We start from the raw sequence: 18,076 nt of genomic DNA, 5'->3' as shown, positions 1-18,076 counted from the left end.
TTACCGACTCCTACTTTCCCATTTTAACTTTTGAACTATTCGCCTCCCAAGGTGTTATCACAAAAGAACAGCAGCAGGTAAATACGTAAACAGCAAAACTCACCAGAGGCTGATTCATTTTCCGCTGCTCTTGGAACAACGTGCAGGACTGTGACAGTGGAGGCGGACCTGGAGAAGGAAAACGCAGGCAGTGAAGCTACGACTGAAGCGGCTCGGGGTGCACGAGCACCCGCCCCGCGCTCCACAAGAGACACCTGTGGGAGACCCGTCCTTTCACCTTCAGAAGGGCCTGTGAGAATAAGGAGGGAGCAACCACCCTCAGGTCTGTAACTCCCACGTGACTCTGGTACCTGAGGGGATACTTTATTTTTCCGTAGCGAGTGTACATTGAATCCTATTAAAATAAACCTCCGTCATTAAATATGAAATTAAAAAACGCTTATAGTTTACCTCTTCTCAGTCTGTTAACAACTTAGATCAGAACATCCACAGGATACCCAGAATAAAGGGACACACTCAGGTGCGTTTCAGTCTTGCAATGATTTGTACAAACTTTACAAACTTAAGTGCGACGCTCGAAAACATCTTTTATTAAAGCTGACTTTAAGTGGACAGAACACCTGCCCTAGGAGTTTGGAGTCCTGTGAGCGACCCCACGTGCACACCCGGTGAGGGTCTAGGACAAGTCATCTCCCTTCTCAGGTCCATCGCTTCCTTCCTCACCCGAGGCAGCAGGACAGAAGCCCTGCAGACTCATCCTGCACCGATTACACTGGGCGACTCCACAGGGCACAACCCAGGGGGGCGGCGGACGCTTACATTAGACAACCAAGGTGCTGACGCGCCTTGAGACACACGTGCGAGATGCCGAGACGGCGACAGGAGGGGGAGGACGAGGAGGAGGGGGAGGACGAGGAGGAGGTGGAGGATCGGGGTTGGACGGAGGGGAAGCCGCGGCACGTCCCGGCCGAGCCTGTGGACCCTGCTCCCCCAGGACACCCAGAGCTCACAAGTCCCAGGGGAGCCCCATCTGGAGCAGCCAGCCCTGTCCTCCAGCCCGGCCCCTCCACCTCCGGGAAGCGGTCAAACCCTTCAGGTGGCTCTACCGCGGGGCCCGGCGCGGGCTACCCCAAGCCCTGCTCTTCAAGGGACGCAGGCTCCACAACCAACTACAGGCCTGCAGACGCAACACCTACCCCGTCGGGACTCGCTCACCGGCCCCGGGCTCCCGAGGCTCCGGTCCGGGGGCTGCTCCTCGGGCGCGCTCCTCTCTCGGGGTCCCTCCGCTCCGTCTCCCGAGACCACTGGGCCAGAGGAGCCGGCTCTGGGCCCACGTCCCTCCCGGGACCTCGCTTGGCCCCGCGCTGCACATGGTCGGGCACTGCACCGCTGCCGGCCGCCCGGCCACTCCGGCCCAAACGCGGGCTCCGCGGTCGAGCTCGGAGGTCACAGTTCCAGCCTCCGCCCGGCCCACGCGAACCCTCGCCCGCACAGTCCGCTCCCGCGGGCTGCCGGCCGGCCCGGACAGCGTACCGCCCCGCAGGCCCCCGAAATGCTCGCCCGCAAGAGGCCAAGACGGGGGAACGACGGCCAGCGACGACCTGGGCACGCACAGGAAGCGAGGGCGGGGCGGCGACGGTGCGCGTGCGCCAACACGCACAAATCATGAGGCGCACCTGCGCAGGCGGACGCCCGAAGTCCGCCTGCCAAAGCCCGCCAGGAGCACGGGACAAGTACCCGGACTCCAGAAGCCTCCCCGAAGTCTCCGTGCCGTCAAGATAGTGAGCGTATGAAATGTCTCCTTCTCATCTGGCGCTCAAGTGCTGCTGTGCTGCGAGGGTGTGCCGCCTGGACCAGGGACTCCATTGCCCATTTGTCTTCACTCCTGTTAGGGATCAAGGAAAGGTGTGGCCTCAAGTGGGGGCTGTGTGATGGTCTCCAGGCTCCCTGGTCCTTTCCCGGCCCTGGGACATTTCGGGTTACATCTGAGATTCCCCCACCACCAGGAGAGGGGAAGGAGGGTATCATGTTCGCTTAACTGAAACGCTACAACTTTCATTCAAATCCTAGAATACAATAAATGCCCAGCCATGACACAAACTAATATTGCCCACGGAAGGAAAAGAAAATAGAAACTGTAGCTGTTTAGATTACACAACCAACGCATTAAAAACTGTACGAAAATCAGAACGTACACACAAACCGAAAACAGAAAACAGATACCTGGGATCTTACCTCTTACACAAGATACTGTTTATGTTAGGTAAAAATATCATTTTTCAAAAATGGAATCAGAAGGGTAATGATTTATCACTATTTATCACTGGGGGTGAAATAATATAACTGTGTTCTTGGCCAACTGTTCCTTAAAAGCTGCTAGGGGAAAAGGTAAAAATAAAATCTCCAGGGACTTCCCTGGTGGTCCAGTGGTGAAGACTCCTAGTTTCCACTGCAGGGGGCACGTGTTTGATTCCTGGTTGGGGAACTAAGATCCCGCATGCTGTGCAGCACAGTCTCATTAATTAATTAATTAACGAACACACAAAATAAAAATAAAAAATCTCTCGCCAACCGAGAAAATCCTCTCCACAAATGTAGAGAGAAAGAAAACGGTTTTACTGTTGAATAACCATTAAACCAGACTGTGCTGTGCACCCACAGGTGAACCACTAATGTTTGTGCAAATGAAATCAACCTCACCTTTTTTTTTTTATAGCTCAGCAGATAAAATCTGTTGCATACAGGTTCTCAAGATAAACGGGAACTTGCCTCATGGGAATAGACTTGACACCACCATAAAAATGGCATACATTCTTTCAGAGTACATCCTAAATTCACCTGGTCATCTCGGTGGTTGTCCATGCTAGTTAATACCCTTTATCCAAAGGAGAAAGACAACTTCTCCTATCTCTAGGACAAGCACGTACTTATAGCTCAGAGGAAAGTGCCTAACACCTAGCCTAAACTCCCCTGGTGACAGAGAGATAAAGAAGATAGCTCTCAGGTCCTTAACATAAACATTCCTGGGTTGTAATGCTGGCAAGAGACTGATTTAGCTTTTAAAAAGATTTAGATACTTACGAAAGGGACAGAGGAAGTATTTCTATTACATGCGTCTTGAGGAAATCCTCTAAAAACGGAAATAAGAAGTGATGATTCATGCAAATGAATAAGCACCTAACCCATTCCTGATTTCCCCAGCTGAACTGCCACATTAAATGAATCCTGCACAAAATGTGTGCTTCTCCAAAACTGCTCTTGGAAGTGGCTGCTTAGAGCCACGAATGGTCTTTTCCAGTTCTTGCTGCTGCTGACTGTGGCCTCTGCCTGAATTCTCACCGATGAAATGCTGCTTGTGTGGGAATGACAGCGACCACACCTCCTCTGAGCCTGAGCCTGGCAAACCTCCAGGGCGCATTTCTCGCATTTTCCAAGTTCACCACGTAAGGACATCAGCTACACAGAGTACCTTGCTGGGAAGCGCCTTGGAAGGGCAGTGCGCCCATGAGCACGCCACCAGGCCTCCAGTTCTCACCTCACCCATGTGCACTGACCGTGTCTCAGCAGAAGACTGGGGTGGCCTGTGAACCTCAGCTGCTGTGCCCACCTCCACACCTCACTCTATCCCTTCAGCCCAGAGACATGCTGGGCTCCCCAGCCCCCTGCCCTGGACACTCTCTGGAAGTCTTTCTATTACAAGTTGTCATGAGGAAATGCTCTAAAAAAGGGAATAAGAAGTACGGAGTCATCCCAATGAACAGGATGTCCAGCAGTGAGCTGATGTCTCTCACGACTCACCCCTCTCTCCAAAAGGCGAAAAACTGTCATTTCATACATTTCCCCCTTTTTAAAGTTGTTGAAGCTAGGAGGGTAAACCTGGACCCTGCGATTTCACCTTGACCAGAAGCACCAATGGCCACCTTTTAGTTTGCTTTCATTAAGATCTCTTCATATATATGGAGATTTACAATATAAAGCTTTCTCTTTTTGTATCTGCATTTCTATTAAATACAGATATTTTCCCTACTTTGTCACTTATCTATTTTTATTGAAGTATACTTCGTTTACAGTATTTCAGGTGTACAGCAAAGTGAATCAGTTACATGTATTTATGTAAGAATATATGTATTCTTTTTCAGGTTCTTTTTTCCATTATGGGTTATTACAAGATATTGAACATAGTTCCCTGGGCTATACAGTAGGTCCTTACTGTTTATCTATTTTACATATAAAAGTGTGTATCTGTCAATCCCTGTTCTTTCTCTTTTTAACTTAATTTTTTACTCTCACATTCTGTTATACAGACACTTAAAAAGATATTTTGTGTTCAAATCTTTCACTTTCACTTCATACTTTTCATCAGCTTGGACACTGTACTTGAAGAAGCCTTTCCCATCCTGCATTTCCTAAGTAGTTGCCTGTGTTTTCTCCTGTTTATTTTGGGTCTCTTAACATACCAATTTTATCAAGATAACTGGCACCCATCTTCAGGATTTGTAAAATCATTTTCCTCTTAAAGTCTCTCAACCATTGTTTTCAACACTAACACATCTACCACAACCAGGAAACGCACTGTTTAAGAAGAAAACTCAAGTTTGTAATCTAACAGAAAAGGACAGGCTCTTCTTTGAAGCTCAGCGACACGTCTTAATTTAAAGGCAGGGGAGGGACTTCCCTGGTGTTCCAGTGGTAAAGAATCCGCCTTCTAATACAGGGTACGTGGGTTCAAAGCCTGGGAACACTGGTCCGGGAGCTAAGATCCCACACGCCACGGGGCAATTAAGCCCGCGTGCTGCAATTAGACACGATGCAGCCTAAGAGAGATAAATAATTTTTTACAAATAAAAATAAAAAAATAAAGGCAGGGGAAGCAGGAAAGTGACCGTCTCATGTGAATTCCTTCTTATTCAAAATACAGGTCGTAGCAGTTTACTTGGGCTGCGTCACAAAATACGACACACTGGCGGGCTTAAGCAACACAAATGCACTGTCCGACATTTACGCAGGCTGCAAGTCTGAGATCAAGGTGTCAGCAGGGTTGGTCCCCTCTGAGGGCTGTACGGGAGGATGTGCTCCAGGCTTCCTGGTGGAGAGGGCGGTTTCCTCACAAGCACATGCACTATGTATGTAGCAGGTAGGTGCCTGGGCTGAACTCCGATCCCAGGGCTGCTCATCCGCAGCAGCACCAGGCCGCTGGAGGGCTTGTCATGGACCCGTTGGCAGGAGGACTGCAGGCTGACACAGACGTCTGCTCAGCTGTGGACCCATGGCCCGGCCACAGCCCTGCCAGAGGCTGCCTGGTTGAAATCCAGGTCACGGTTCACCTCCCTCCTGCTTATTGCATTCAACGATGCCTTGAAGACCCCCTACTGCACCAGCCTGGGTGGCACATCCCACCCAGTCATTTCCACATCGGAAGCATGTCCATTGAGAAGGTTAAAATTAGGCCCTGGCTCAGTGCTGTGGAATTAGAATCTGTGAGGCTGGGTCCAGGCATCTGTGTTGGAATATTTTCTCCACGGGACTCTCATGCCCAAAGGACTGTATTGACAAAGCCCTTCTGCCTCACCCCACTGATATTTCTGCACTAGAGCTACAGCCGTTGTTATATTAAACTGCATCCGCAGGAGGAAGAGAGAGGAGGAGAGGTGACAGTTCTGCTGATCTCCAAACACGCTGTTACGGAACCACACTTGGGTCCACTCGCCCGCACGCACTAAAGCCCATCGACGGACACGGGTCACGGTGAAGGAAAGTGCCGCGTTTACGGCAGGGCAACAAGCAAGGGGTCCAGGTATCTAGGGCTCAAAAGGCCCCCACTCCCCAGTGGCTTTCAGGGAAAGGTGTTTACAGATGGGGTGAGGCTGTTGGTGGGAATGTACACTGGTGCTGCCGCTATGCAGAACAGTGTGGAGGTTCCTCAAAACACTAAAGCTAGAGCTACCGTAGGACCCAGCAATCCCACTCCTGGGCATATACCCAGAGAAAACCATAATTCAAGAAGACAAACGCACCCCAATATGTATAGCAGTACGATTTACAATAGCCAAGACATGGAAGCAACTTAAATGTCCATCGACAGAGGAATGGATAGGGAAGATGTGGTACATATGTGTGATGGAATACTACTCAGCCATAAAAAAGAATGAGATTATGCCATGTGCAGCAACATGGATGGACCTAGAGATTATCAGACTAAGTGAAGGATGTCAGACAAAGACAAATACCATACGCTACCACTCCTGTGTGGAATCTAAAACAGTGATACGAATGAACTTCTGAACAAAACGGAAACAGACTCACAGACATAGAAAAAAAACTTATGTTTACCAAAGGGAAAAGGTGGGGGAGAGGGATAGATCAGGAGGTTGGGGCTAACATATGCACACAACTATATATAAAACAGGAAATCAACAAGGACCTCCTGTAGAGCACAGGGATCTCTACTCAATATTCTGTAGTAACCTAGGGAGTTCCCTGGTGGCCCAGAGGTTAGGATTCTGGTCTTTCACGGCCGTGGCCCGGGTTCAATCCCTGGTCAGGGAACTGAGATCCTACAAGCCACACAGCACCACGAAAAAAAAGCAAAATTCGGTAATAACCTAAATGGGAAAACAATCTGAAAAAGAATAGATATCTGTGTCCATATAACTGAATCACTTTGCTGTACACCGGAAACTAACACAACACTGTAAATCAACTATACTCCCAATATAAAATTTAAAAAATGTTTAAAGTGAATTACAAACGAGTGGGGTGAGGGAGAGGAGGTTGAGGGGTGTGTGGTCAGCTTGTGGACATTCTTCCGATTGGTTGGTGGTGAGGTAATCTGAGGTCAACATCATCAACCGGCTGGTTCCAGCTGGTCTGGGGTCTACGTGCTTGTGGGCAGCATGCAGTTACCTTCCTCCCCCCTGCTGGGGGCTTCAGTCTCTGCAAAACAGCTCCAAGGACGTGGCTCAGAACAGTATCTACAGCCCTTGAGGAGGAACTAAAGGTCCTTGACTTTGTTTAACGGCTAGTATTATTTGGTCTTTTGGGACTCTTTTCCTTTCTTTTGGCACTTTCTCCCTTCTCTGATTAAATTGTTTGTTTCCAACTCACGGAAGGCTAGGAGGCTAAAATTTTCTAAAGACGAGAAGCAGGCAGAAGACATGGGGAGAATCCGTCCCAGGAAGGCCCCACAAGGTCCTGCTCACTTACAACATCACATTCAATCTGGGCTGTTTACGCCATTTTTGGACAACATACCAACACATCTTAAGATGGGTCCCACCCGACTGTTGCACATTTGGACAAGGTGCGGTGGGGTGGGATTATGCAAATCCAGATCTGAAGACTAGATAAAGCAATCAGGGTATTTCACAGTATACAAGAGAAATTTTCATGGGGACAGAATACCAACCTTCTAATATTTGAAAGCCTGTTAGCCAAGAGGGAGAGTGAACTTCTGTTTTGTTATACAAGGACCCAATCAGCTGTGATGGTTGAAAGCATGATGAACGCAAATCTGAATTCATTTGCCTCCTAAAAATGCAACGTCTACAGCAGAGGGACACAGGTCCTCAAGCAGAAGTGCTTTTCCCAGCAGTGCAGACCCTGAGGAGAGCCAGGCTGTGGCAGCTCTGGAGGACCTCAGACACTCTTTGCACGGCCTCTGAGACCTAGAACATCTCAGAAAGTCCACGAGTGCAAACCAAAGAGACACTCAGTCCCTGCACCTTGGATGAACTGATTTGACTCTACGTATGCATTGCTTGGGCTAATTAGAAATATGGAAGTGATCAGAAGACAGAATAAACCTCTGGGCACATCCTGAACAACAGAGATACTTCTCATCAAAGTCCAAACAATAATTCAAAAGCAAGATTCAGAGCCAAACTGTGGAAACAAACCAAGTGTTCACTGACAGATGAATGGATCAAGAAAATGTAGTGTGTATATTCACACAACAGATATTATTCACCCACAAACAGGAAGGAAAGTTTCTAATTGATACAAAGACCATTTATGTATTTTTCAAAGATTGACATTTCTTTGTATGAACAGTGAAAATTTAACAATTCCACTTTTAAGAGGAAAGGTTAGTGTTTCTTTGTAGAAACAATTAAGTCTCAGCAGTAGAGGCATAAGCACACACGTGCACACAGAGTAAACAGAATAGCGCCCCGCTACCTCCCCGCAATCTGATCCCCCGATGAGCCCTGCTGATTCTCCCTCCAAATATAGAGAACCTGTTTACTTCTCTCCATCTTCTCAGACATCGTCTTCCTGGACTACCACGCCAAATTCCTAACCTTATCTGGGTCTCCCGACTTCCACTCTTACTGAATCCCCACCCCATCCATTTATGCAGCAGCCAAAATCAATTGTTCCTCTTTCAGTGCAAACTGGATCAGGACACCTCTCATTCACTGCTTTCCCACTGCACTTGGCAAACATCTGAACTTCTTCAGACCCACGGTTTTATTTCCTTCTCACTCACTGTGTACTGTCCACACTGGCTTTGGGGTCTAGGAAGGAAATTTTGACACAGGCTACCACACAGATGACACGCGAAGACATTAAGCTAAGTGGATAAGTCAGATACAAATGGACAAATGTTACATGATTCCACTTCTGTGAGGTCCCCAGATGGGTCAAATTCATAGAGACAGAAAGTGGAGTGGTGGGTGTCAGGGGCTGGGAGGGGGGTGGGGAGTCAGTGTTTAATGGGGACAGAGTTTCACTTGGACAGGATGAAAACATTCTGGAGATGGATGGTCGGGATGGTTGCACAACAATGAGAATTCTTGTTTTCCTTCCTTAAGATTTTTGTTTTACTTATTTTTGGCTGCGTTGGGTCTTCGTTGCTGGGCGCAGGCTTTCTCTAGTCGCGGCGAGCGGGGGCTACTCGTCGGTGCGGTGTGCAGGCTTCTCATTGAGGTGGCTTCTCTTTGCGGCAGAGCATGGGCCCTAGGCGCGTGGGCTCAGTAGTTGTGGCTCGCGGGCTGAGGAGTTATGGCTTGCAGGCTCAGTAGTTGTGGCGCACGGGCGTTAGGTGCTCCGCGGTATGTGGGATCTTCCCGGACCAGGGCTCGAACCTGTGTCCCCTGCATCGGCAGGCGGATTCTTGACCACTGTGCCACCAGGGAAACCCAAGAAAAAAAGCAAGACTCAGACCCCAAGGGGAGGAGTGGAAGTACGAGTTGGGAGGTTCAGAAGAAGCTTCCAGTGACACTGCATGACCCTGAGTTGGCTATTTTCTTCTCTGCATCTCGGCTACCATATACTTCCTACCCTCATAGAAAAATAACCTGTCTGGAATTGGAAATTTTTCCATTTAGTCTTTTTGTGCATGTGACACTTTTATTCAGAAAAATAATCTGTGTTGAACTGGAGTTTTTTCCATTTAGTATTTTGTACATGTGACATTTTTATTCAGGTAGTGAAATCTCTGGGTCAACAGTGATACCACATTCTCAAGATTTTGATAAGTAGACTAGAACTTCTTAACAGGAATCAAGGGGCAGGCTTTGGACAATCCATGGACTTTGTGACATCCAAAGGTGCCCTTTGTGTGTGTGTGTGTGTGTGTGTGTGTGTGTGTGTATGTGTTTGTAGACACCCTTTGAAGGGTGCGTGAGCACCTGTAGTTTTCTATGATTTTAGCTTCTCCAAATGGCTCTTGGACTCAAAGGTGCCTGAGGGAAGCGGACGTGTACTCCCCCAGTACAGAATTCTGAACGCAGTGTCAGTAAACATTCAGCCAAAGAGCTTTGCCAAATTGCGTGTTTTAACGTAACTTTTTAATCCACTGAGTCGATGTACCTGGGATCTTTTTTTACATACTTATCTCACTCTTTATTTATTTTTTTTTGGGGGGGTACGCGGGCCTCTCACGGTTGTGGCCTCTCCCGTTGCGGAGCACAGGCTCCGGACGCGCAGGCTCAGCGGCCATGGCTCATGGGCCCAGCCACTCCGCGGCTTGTGGGATCTTCCCGAACCGGGGTACCAACCCGTGTCCCCTGCATCGGCAGGTGGACTCTCAACCACTGCACCACCACGGAAGCCATTATCTCACTCTTATAAGGCTGAAACGTTGCTGCTTCCCCTAAGTTTCCTTGTCCCTCTCCCCACTCTCCCACCAGGCCGTGGAAGAGGAATGGGAGGGAGAGGGAAAGTCCAGCAGGGAGAGGACAGTACACCTGCTGGGAAGCGGTAAAGAGGGGTCCAGGGTGGGAGGGAGGGAGACACAAGAGGGAGGGGATATGGGAACAGGTGTATATGTATAACTGATTCGTTTTGTTATAAAGCAGAAACTAATACGCCATTGTGAATCAATTGTACTCCAATAAACTTGTAAAAAAAATTAGAACTACCATATGACACAGCATTTTCATTCCTGGATATATATCGAAAAAAATAAAACCAAAAAACATTAATTTGAAAAGATATATGCACCCTAATGTTCATGGCAGCATTATTTACAATTGACAACATATGGAAGCAAGCTAAGTGTTTATTATGAGATGAATGGGTAAGGAAGATGTGAAATATATATATATATAATGGAATACTACTTAGCTAAAAAAAAATTTTGTTTGAATTGAAATTGTATCAAGTATCTTTTCCGACCACAATGCTATGAGACTAGACACCAATTACAGGAAAAGAGCTGTAAAAAAATACAAACACATGGAGGCTAAAGAATACACTACTCAATAACGAAGTGATCACTGAAGAAATCAAAGAGGAAATTAAAAAATACCTAGAAACAAATGACAATGGAGACACGACGACCCAAAACCTATGGGATGCAGCAAAAGCAGTTCTAAGAGGGAAGTTTATGGCAATACAATCCCACCTTAAGAAACAGGAAACATCTCGAATAAACAACCTAACCTTGCACCTAAAGCAATTAGAGAAAGAAGAACAAAAACATCCCAAAGTTAGCAGAAGGAAAGAAATCATAAAAATCAGATCAGAAATAAATGAAAAAGAAATGAAGGAAACGATAGCAAAGATCAATAAAACTAAAAGCTGGTTCTTTGAGAAGATAAACAAAATTGATAAACCATTAGCCAGACTCATCAAGAAAAAAAGGGAGAAGACTCAAATCAATAGAATTAGAAATGAAAAAGGAGAAGTAACAACTGACACTGCAGAAATACAAAAGATCAGGAGAGATTACTACAAGCAACTCTATGCCAATAAAATGGACAACCTGGAAGAAATGGACAAATTCTTAGAAATGCACAACCTGCCAAGACTGAATCAGGAAGAAATAGAAAATATGAACAGACCAATCACAAGCACTGAAATTGAAACTGTGATAAAACATCTTCCAACAAACAAAAGCCCAGGACCAGATGGCTTCACAGGCGAATTCTATCAAGCATTTAGAGAAGAGCTAACACCTATCCTTCTGAAACTCTTCCAAAATATAGCAGAGGGAGGAACACTCCCAAACTCATTCTACGAGGCCACCATCACCTTGATACCAAAACCAGACAAGGATGTCACAAAGAAAGAAAACTACAGGCCAATATCACTGATGAACATAGATGCAAAAATCCTCAACAAAATACTAGCAAACAGAATCCAACAGCACATTAAAAGGATCATACACCATGATCAAGTGGGGTTTATTCCAGGAATGCAAGGATTCTTCAATATACGCAAATCAATCAACGTGATACACCATATTAACAAATTGAAGGAGAAAAACCATATGATCATCTCAATAGATGCAGAGAAAGCTTTCGACAAAATTCAACACCCATTTATGATAAAAACCCTGCAGAAAGTAGGCATAGAGGGAACTTTCCTCAACATAATAAAGGCCATATATGACAAACCCACAGCCAGCATCGTCCTCAATGGTGAAAAACTGAAACCATTTCCACTAAGATCAGGAACAAGACAAGGTTGCCCACTCTCACCACTCTTATTCAACAAAGTTTTGGAAGTTTTAGCCACAGCAATCAGAGAAGAAAAGGAAATAAAAGGAATCCAGATCGGAAAAGAAGAAGTAAAGCTGTCACTGTTTGCAGATGACATGATACTATACATAGAGAATCCTAAAGATGCTACCAGAAAACTACTAGAGCTAATCAATGAATTTGGTAAAGTTGCAGGATACAAAATTAATGCAAAGAAATCTCTGGCATTCCTATATACTAATGATGAAAAATCTGAAAGTGAAATCAAGGAAACACTCCCATTTACCACTGCAACAAAAAGAATAAAATATCTAGGAATAAACCTACCTAAGGAGACAAAAGACCTGTATGCAGAAAATTATAAGACATTGATGAAAGAAATTAAAGATGATACAAATAGATGGAGAGATGTACCATGTTCTTGGATTGGAAGAATCAACATTGTGAAAATGACTCTACTACCCAAAGCAATCTACAGATTCAATGCAATCCCTATCAAACTACCACTGGCATTTTTCACAGAACTAGAACAAAAAATTTCACAATTTGTATGGAAACACAAAAGACCCCGAATAGCCAAAGCAATCTTGAGAATGAAAAATGGAGCTGGAGGAATCAGGCTCCCTGACTTCAGACTATACTACAAAGCTACAGTAATCAAGACAGCATGGTACTGGCACAAAAACAGAAAGATAGATCAATGGAACAGGATAGAAAGCCCAGAGATAAACCCATGCACATATGGTCACCTTATCTTTGATAAAGGAGGCAGGAATGTACAGTGGAGAAAGGACAGTCTCTTCAATAAGTGGTGCTGGGAAAACTGGATAGGGACATGTAAAAGTATGAGATTTGATCACTCCCTAACACCATACACAAAAATAAGCTCAAAATGGATTAAAGACCTAAGGCCAGAAACTATCAAACTCTTAGAGGAAAACATAGGCAGAACACTCTATGACATAAATCACAGCAAGATCCTTTTTGACCCACCTCCTAGAGAAATGGAAATCAAAACAAAAATAAACAAATGGGACCTAATGAAACTTCAAAGCTTTTGCACAGCAAAGGAACCATAAACAAGACCAAAAGACAACCCTCAGAATGGGAGAAAATATTTGCAAATGAAGCAACTGACAAAGGATTAATCTCCCAAATGTATAAGCAGCTCATGCAGCTCAATAATAAAAAAACAAATAACCCAATCCAAAAATGGGCAGAAGACCTAAATAGACATTTCTCCACAGAAGATATACAGACTGCCAACAAACACATGAAAGGATGCTCAACATCTTTACTCAGTAGAGAAATGCAAATCCAAACTACAATGAGATATCATCTCACACCAGTCAGAATGGCCATCATCAAAAAATCTAGAAACAATAAATGCTGGAGAGGGTGTGGAAAAAAGGGAACACTCTTGCACTGCTGGTGGGAATGTGAATTGGTACAGCCACTATGGAGAACGGTATGGAGGTTCGTTAAAAAACTACAAATAGAACTACCATATGACCCAGCAATCCCACTACTGGGCATATACCCTGAGAAAACCATAATTCAAAAAGAGACATGTACCAAAATGTTCATAGCAGCCCTATTTACAATAGCCCGGAGATGGAAACAACCTAAGTGTCCATCATCGGATGAATGGGTAAAGAAGATGTGGCACATATATACAATGGAATATTACTCAGCCATAAAAAGAAACGAAATTGAGCTATTTGTAATGAGGTGGATGGACCTAGAGCCTGTCATACAGAGCGAAGTAAGTCAGAAAGAGAAAGACAAATACTGTATGCAGACACATATATATGGAATTTAAGAAAAAAAAATGTCATGAAGAACATAGGGGTAAGACAGGAATAAAGACACAGACCTACTAGAGAATGGACTTGAAGATATGGGGAGGCGGAAGGGTAAGCTGTGACAAAGTGAAAGAGCGGCATGGACATATATACACTACCAAACGTAAGGTAGATAGCTAGTGGGAAGCAGCCGCATAGCACAGGGAGATCAGCTCGGTGCTTTGTGACCGCCTTGAGGGGTGGGATAGGGAGGGTGGGAGGGAGACGCAAAAGGGAGGGGATATGGGAACATATGTATATGTATAACTGATTAAATTTGTTATAAAGCAAAAAAAAAAAATAAAGATGAAGAAAAAAAAATAAAATTTTGCCATTTATGACAAAAAAAAAGAGGGGTCCGGATACCTTGAGGGGGGTTTTGGAGGACGGGCAGAGGTTGGGTCAGTGGCAGGAGATACCATTTACCCCTGATCTCTGGGACAAGTGCACGCATAGGTCTGACAGTTACTTGTGTTTTCCTTCAAACTGGTTTCCTTCAAACTCCGATGATGACATCAGAGGCTTCCGACCTTCCCGATTGGATGGACCAGACTCCTTGGTGCTTGGCAGCAGTAGTAGACAACAGAATCTTGCCAGAGCTTCTCTCCACTGACAGTTGCCCCGCAGCTTGGAGAAGGGACGACCACTTGTGTTTAGCCCAAGTCCAGAAGAAGAGTTGGGACAAAGCAGAGTCTAGGCTTCGAGGAAGGGAAGAGTCTGGGAGACATCATGGACAATCGTCAACCGACTTCCCAGGCTGAGGAGCTGAACTCCCAGTCCAGCTCTTCAGGGTACCCCATGGAGTTGACTGTCTATGAAGAAAGCCCAGGACCATCAGGCGAGGGAACTGGCATGAGAAGGAATTTCAGAGATTTGACCAGTAAGGAGGAAAGGGTACAGAGGTCGGGAAGGAGCACCTGCATAAGGTGCCTATGAAAGAAAGGAGACATTCAGAGAGCCAGGGATTGAGGGAGGAGAGCACAGGAGCTGGGGACACGGAACACCTGGGGAGCAAGAAACAGGGTTAGGAGATGAGATCCAAGGATGAGAGAAGAGGAGAGAGGAAACAAGGGGAGGGTTCTTTTTTTTTATTCCTGGTGGGAGAAATTATCTACCATGAGAAAGAGTTTCGAGAACGGGAAGCTGGACAAATGACAAAAAGAGTCAGGGGAGGGATAGGTAGATATGGACAGAGAAAGATGGAAAGATGACTTGGGGCAAGGTCAGCGGTCTGTGAGACTGGAAAGCACGGGGGTGCTTCGGGGGGGGAGGCGGAGTCGGGGTGGGGTTGGGTGGTCACCAGTGGCTGGATTCCCAAGACGAGAGCGTCATACTGCAGTCTCTTCTCCTTCGTCAGCTCCCTGGGCTGGTTGCAGCCCCCCGCCTCAGCGCCCCGGCTGTAAGAGGAAGAGGTCAGTGGCGTTCGGAGCGGAGGTGGAGGGCAACACGGCCGCTGAGGCCCAGGACACCTGGGTCGTGGAGTCGCTGAGTGGGCTCAAGATGAAGCTCAAGCGACAGCGGGTGTCTTCAGTGCTGCCTGAGCACCACGAGGCCGACACCTGGGTCGTGGAGTCGTTCAGTGGGCTCAAGATGAAGCTCAAGCGACAGCGGGTGTCTTCAGTGCTGCCTGAGCACCACGAGGCCGACACCTGGGTCGTGGAGTCGTTCAGTGAGCTCAAGATGAAGCTCAAGCGACAGCGGGTGTCTTCAGTGCTGCCTGAGCACCACGAGGTCTTCAAGTAGATGCTTGGTAAGGACCCACCGCCCTGCCCAGCAACCTCCAATCCTATACTTGAAAAACAAACAAACCAAAACTTCCCATGACTACACTTTCCCAGTGGAAAAGAATTCCCTGCTACTTGGTGCGCTCTCCGTCCCTGGCGGACTGTCTACGGATAAAGGATATGGGGGGCACATAAAAGATACAGGATGAGGTTAGACTTAGAAATGATACAAGACTAGGTTAGATTTAGAAATGATACAGGATTAGGTTCCCTTGGTTTCAACTGTACCCGAGACTCTAGCTCTTACTGGCCTTTTGAATCTTACTGGCATGTTCGGGGTGGAGGGAGGAGGGGCTGACAAGCCATCTTCACCCCCTGACATGACTGTCAATTGAGACATTGGCTGAGAGTATCTTGATGCCCTCTGCAGGTACGTGAATGCATGATGAAGGGGCATCACTCCCTGTCACTCGGCCCCCCCAGAAGGGGAGTCACCCCCTTTCCTCCCACAGTGAATGGTCTTCCCTCCCCTCTTTCCGTCAGCTTCACCCTGGGCCACATCTTGGCATTTCCCCAGGGGGGCGCGGTTCACCCTCTTGGCTCTGGAATGCTCCCACGACAGCCCTGTTCCCACTGGCAACATCTGCCCTTTTTTCACAGAGGATCCCGTCGTTAAGAAATTCCTCGCCTGGGACAAAAACCTGGAAGTATCTGACAAGGTAAGTCACCCACTGAGATGGATTCCTGCTCCAGCGCCTGTTCTAGGTGGGCGCGCTGGGTGCTTTCTACACCCACGTTTCCACTCCCCTCCTAACCTCATGCCTTGTCAACACTTCCCTCCAGGGGCCTCGAGGTCCCCTCTGGGATCTGAGCCCCAGGAGTGCCCCTTTGGTGGTTGCTGCCTAAGTCCCCTCTCCTCTCAGATCCTGGGGACTCGCCTTGGCTCCGGTTCATCGAACACCGTCCTGTGCCCGCGGCCCTAAGTCCACGCCCTCAATCCCACAGCCTCCCATCCTTGGAGCGCCGCCAGCTCTGACCTTCTGTCCTCTCCCCTTCCCCAAATAATCAGGCTCACCCCACACGGGGGTCTCTCCTCCAAGTGGCACCACCCATTCCTCGTCCCCTGCTCCCTTCTCCCTCCCACTCTTTCTCCTCTTCCAGGATGTGACCTCTCTCCTACGTTTTTTCCCCTCTTTCCATCAGTATCTCCTGTCGATGGTGATAGCGTATGTCAGCCGGGCCGGCCTCTTCTCCTGGCAATTCCAGATAATCCATTTCTTCATAGCTCTGTGAGTACCTTGCTCCATCCCCGCCATCAATATTCAACACCCTGGGAGGGCAGAGGGAGAGACGTGGGGCTCTGACCTTTCATCTATTTTTTTAAACCCCTTTGTACTGACTCTAGGTGTGAAAATGACAGGATTACGGTACCGTGGTTTCTTTTTCAAACCATGTTCTGTTTTTTATAGCATTCATTGTCAAAACAAACTACCCTAATGTCAATTAAAACACTGAAAGAAACAAAGCAAAACGCGAAACTTTCCTAAGAGGAGAGGAAGAAAGAACTGACACCATCCTGCCCCCGAGTAACAGACTTGAGACGTTTCCAGTTCGAATTCTCCGGTCTCAGGTCTTCCGACATCAGCACCAAGTGTGATTATCTTCCGTTTCTGCATTCCCACGACAAATGCCACAATCGGGGCCCGTATCACATAGCGCGGATTTGGTGTCAAATGCTCCCCACTGATGTTTCTTCCAAGTCTCCCAAGCCAGTTGGCTCTATTTGCCTGAACATCCTTCCAAAACACAGGTCTGACCGCTTCACACAATTTCATTGGCTAATGACATGCCAAATCAAGGCCAGAGTTCTGCGTTGGGATTTAACTCTCTCTGCAATCTCCAGCACACCGTCCTGATACTTTACTCCTGTGTTTCACTGCTCCTTCCAAATACCCTGCCCTCTAAGTTTCTATTGAGCTTTCTATCCAGGTATCTTTGCCATACATTTATCTGAAGAAAACGACCCTATCCTTAAAGTGGGTTCAAACACCAAAACCTTCACGATGCCCGATCTCCCTAACTTCTGAATCCCAGAGGCACTTTAGTTCAAATTGTATTATAATGTGATGCTTTGCATTATAGTCATTTCTTATCTCCCCCTTTCCCCTTCCCCGGTCCCACTAGACTAGACACCACGTGGAAGGCAGGTCTCGTCAAAATGTCAATGCATTCCCAAAACACTCAGCACAATTCTTTTCATTGGGCAAATGTTTGTTATTGTGAGACTTCTAGGTAATCAGTATTGCATTTGGCCATGAGATAAAATGTTCATTCATTCATTCATTCATTCATCTAACAAACCTTATAAAGTACACCCTACATGCTGGGGAATATGAGGTGGTGGGAACAGAGATTCACAAAAGGCTGTTGAATTCATGCATCAATATGAACCAAGCCCTAAATGTGTCATTTGCTAGGAGAGGGATGAATGCAGAAACAGATCAGATCAGCTCCTGCCCTCAGGAACTGTACATGTACCTACAACATAGGAAGAGAGGTGTGTGCACATAAAACAAGTTGAAGG

At 46.7% G+C, this 18,076-nt stretch overlaps 1 protein-coding gene across 1 annotated transcript in view; it reads right to left on the bottom strand.

Moving 5' to 3' along the window:
- Positions 1–14,568, bottom strand: part of LOC308620774 (uncharacterized protein) — a gene marked incomplete at both ends in the record, with an annotated part of 307,183 nt that extends 292,615 nt beyond the window's left edge. Inside the window, 4 exons of the mRNA XM_081240681.1 lie at positions 104–168; positions 1,197–1,508; positions 14,238–14,395; positions 14,518–14,568. Coding sequence (XP_081096807.1) covers positions 104–168; positions 1,197–1,508; positions 14,238–14,395; positions 14,518–14,568 — 586 coding nt within the window. The remainder of the gene's footprint in view (positions 1–103; positions 169–1,196; positions 1,509–14,237; positions 14,396–14,517) is intronic.
- Between the last annotated feature and the right edge of the window lie 3,508 nt (positions 14,569–18,076).

Source organism: Mesoplodon bidens, assembly GCF_964165515.1.
Source record: "Mesoplodon bidens genome assembly, chromosome: 7".
NCBI lineage: Eukaryota > Metazoa > Chordata > Mammalia > Artiodactyla > Ziphiidae > Mesoplodon > Mesoplodon bidens.
Note: the sequence above shows the minus strand (reverse complement) of the source record. Positions and strands in the feature narration are given on the sequence as shown.